The sequence below is a fragment of the Macaca fascicularis genome, chromosome 10 (assembly GCF_037993035.2).
Source record: "Macaca fascicularis isolate 582-1 chromosome 10, T2T-MFA8v1.1".
Taxonomy (NCBI): domain Eukaryota; kingdom Metazoa; phylum Chordata; class Mammalia; order Primates; family Cercopithecidae; genus Macaca; species Macaca fascicularis.
The window spans coordinates 114,184,798-114,187,140 of NC_088384.1; the positions used below are offsets into that span (position 1 = coordinate 114,184,798).

At 53.8% G+C, this 2,343-nt stretch overlaps 1 protein-coding gene across 1 annotated transcript; it reads right to left on the bottom strand.

Moving 5' to 3' along the window:
• Nucleotides 1-368: 368 nt before the first annotated feature.
• On the bottom strand, nucleotides 369-721 carry LOC123567303 (large ribosomal subunit protein eL39-like). Its single transcript, XM_045364482.2, has one exon. It carries the CDS (start codon nucleotides 696-698, stop codon nucleotides 543-545), a length of 156 nt encoding a protein of 51 aa, XP_045220417.1. The 5' UTR covers nucleotides 699-721; the 3' UTR covers nucleotides 369-542.
• Between the last annotated feature and the right edge of the window lie 1,622 nt (nucleotides 722-2,343).

The window sequence follows — 2,343 nt, forward strand, 5'->3', positions numbered from 1 at the left end:
GTAAAGGAGCTGGATGTTTGTAGTCATATATCAGTCAGTCATTGGCTATGGGACAGAGTTGAAAACAGAGTTCGAGGCAAGTGAAGCAACTACAACCTATGGATCTGGGCATCAGATATATGACAGCTGTGCAGATAGAGGCCCCAGTGCATGCAGTGATGGCTCCTTAGTTGAGGGATAGGCAGTAGGCCATCTGAGGTCTACCAGGTAGTAGATGTTATGTGGTTGAGAGTGGAGATCTATAAGAGGTTGAACAGTACTGGAGATGTAGTTCTGGGCCTCACCGAAGTGGAGAAATCTTATTAACATCTCGTTAACACACTTGGCATCCAGCTGAGAGATCATGTCACTCTTTTTTTTTTTTTAAATGGAAGGCCTCACGTATTTATTACTGAACCCAGCCAACCAACGCATTCACAATAGATTCAGAGAGGAAAATACGTCAAACTCTCCAGATAGTGGTGACATTTTCAGTTTGATATGGTAATGTGATCGTGACCTTCAGACAGCACAAATATGTGTGCCATCTCATGTGCAATTCCTTATAGACCCAGCTTGGTTCTTCTCCAACGTCTCCTTTTGGAGTTGTACCTGATTTTATTTCCAGTTTTCATCCGAATCCACTGGGGAATGGGACAATTTTGCTTTTGTTTCTTGGCCAGGAATTGCTTAATCCTGAAAGTCTTGTGAGAAGACATGGTGAGAAGCAGAGGCAAGAACACACCACCACGGCGGAGAAACGAAAAGAGGGTGGAGGTGGAGGGGAAGGAGGAGGGGGAGGGAGAAGGGGGGAGGGGGAAGGGGGGAGGGGGAAGGGGGGAGGGGGAAGGGGGGAGGGGGAAGGGGGGAGGGGGGAGGGGGAGGGGAAGGGCATGAGGAGGGGAGGGGAGGGGAGGGGGAGGGGGAGGGGAGGGGGAGGGGGAAGGGGAGGGGAGGGGGAGGGGGGAGGGGCTCGGACATTGCGGGCTGCAGGTCCCGAGCCCTGCCCCGCTGGGAGGCAGCTGAGGCCCGGCGAGAACTCGAGCACAGTGCCCTCCCACCAGCACCCTCTGCAGCTGCTGGCCCGGGTGCTAAGCCCCTCACTGCCCTGGGGCAGTGGTGGTGGCCGGCCGCTCTGTGCGCAGGGCCCGCCGAGCCCACTACCGCACCCGCCGGAACTCCCGCTGGCCCGCAGAGCGCCCGCACACAGCCCTGGTTGTCCCCCACGCCTCTCCCTCCACATCTCCCCGTGAGCAGAGGGAGGCGGCTCGGGCCTCGGCCAGCCCAGACAGGGGCTCCCACAGTGCCGTGGCGGGCTGAAGGGCTCCTCAAACACTGCCAGAGTGGTTGCCGAGGCCCAGGAGGCGCCGAGAGCGAGGGCTGCTAGCACATTGTAACCTCTCAGTAAGGTGAGTCAAAATGTTCATGGAATCTATGGCAGGCCCAGCTGAAATTATAGGAGAATCGGGGTTGGGACTACTATCAGCCCTACTTTGCAAAGGTGAAAATGAATACAAAGAGTGGTTAAGTCATACACCAAGACCCCACAGCTGATAAATGCTAGAGCTGAGTTTAAACTCAATCTGTCTGGCATTTAAGCTCTCAGACATACCCCCACACCGCCTCCTAAGATGCACCGTACACAGTCATTGTCTCACAGGTATACATGGCATGCTCAGACCTCTGCATATACATCCAAGGCCACTGTGTTCACACACACACAGATGTTTCACTGCATGTGCACTGCCATTTTTTTTTTTTTTTTGAGACAGAGTCTTGCTCTGTCTCGCAGGCTGGAGTGTACTGGTGCAATCTCAGGTCACTGCAACCTCCACCTCCCAGGTTCAAGAGATTCTCCTGCCTCAGCTTCCTGAGTAGCTGGGATTACAGGTGCCTGCCACAACGTCCAGCTAATTTTTGTATTTTTAGTGGAGATGGGGTTTTGCCATATTGGCCAGGCTGGTCTTTAGCTCCTGACCTCAGGTGATCTGCCCGCCTTGGCCTCCCAAAGTGCTGGGATTATAGGTGTGCGCCACCGCACCAGCCTGCCACACTGTTTCTACAGACACACATTCGTGTACACACACACAAAGCCAGGGGCATGTGCATGTCCATATTCAAGTCATGCATGAAAATAACAAAAGCATATTAATTAGGGAACCATTCCAGCTTTTTTCTGGCTCTGAAGACAATGTAATTGGGCTTGCCACAGGTGGAAGATGGGAGCTACTCTGCCCGCAGGCAGAAGGCCTCCCCACTCCCTCTTCCTCCCGGCTTGATGTGGTTAGCTAATCACTGCCAAGGATGTTATTCACTTCCCTCGGGGCGGCCCCTCACACAGACCTCTTCTTTGTCTCGCTTACC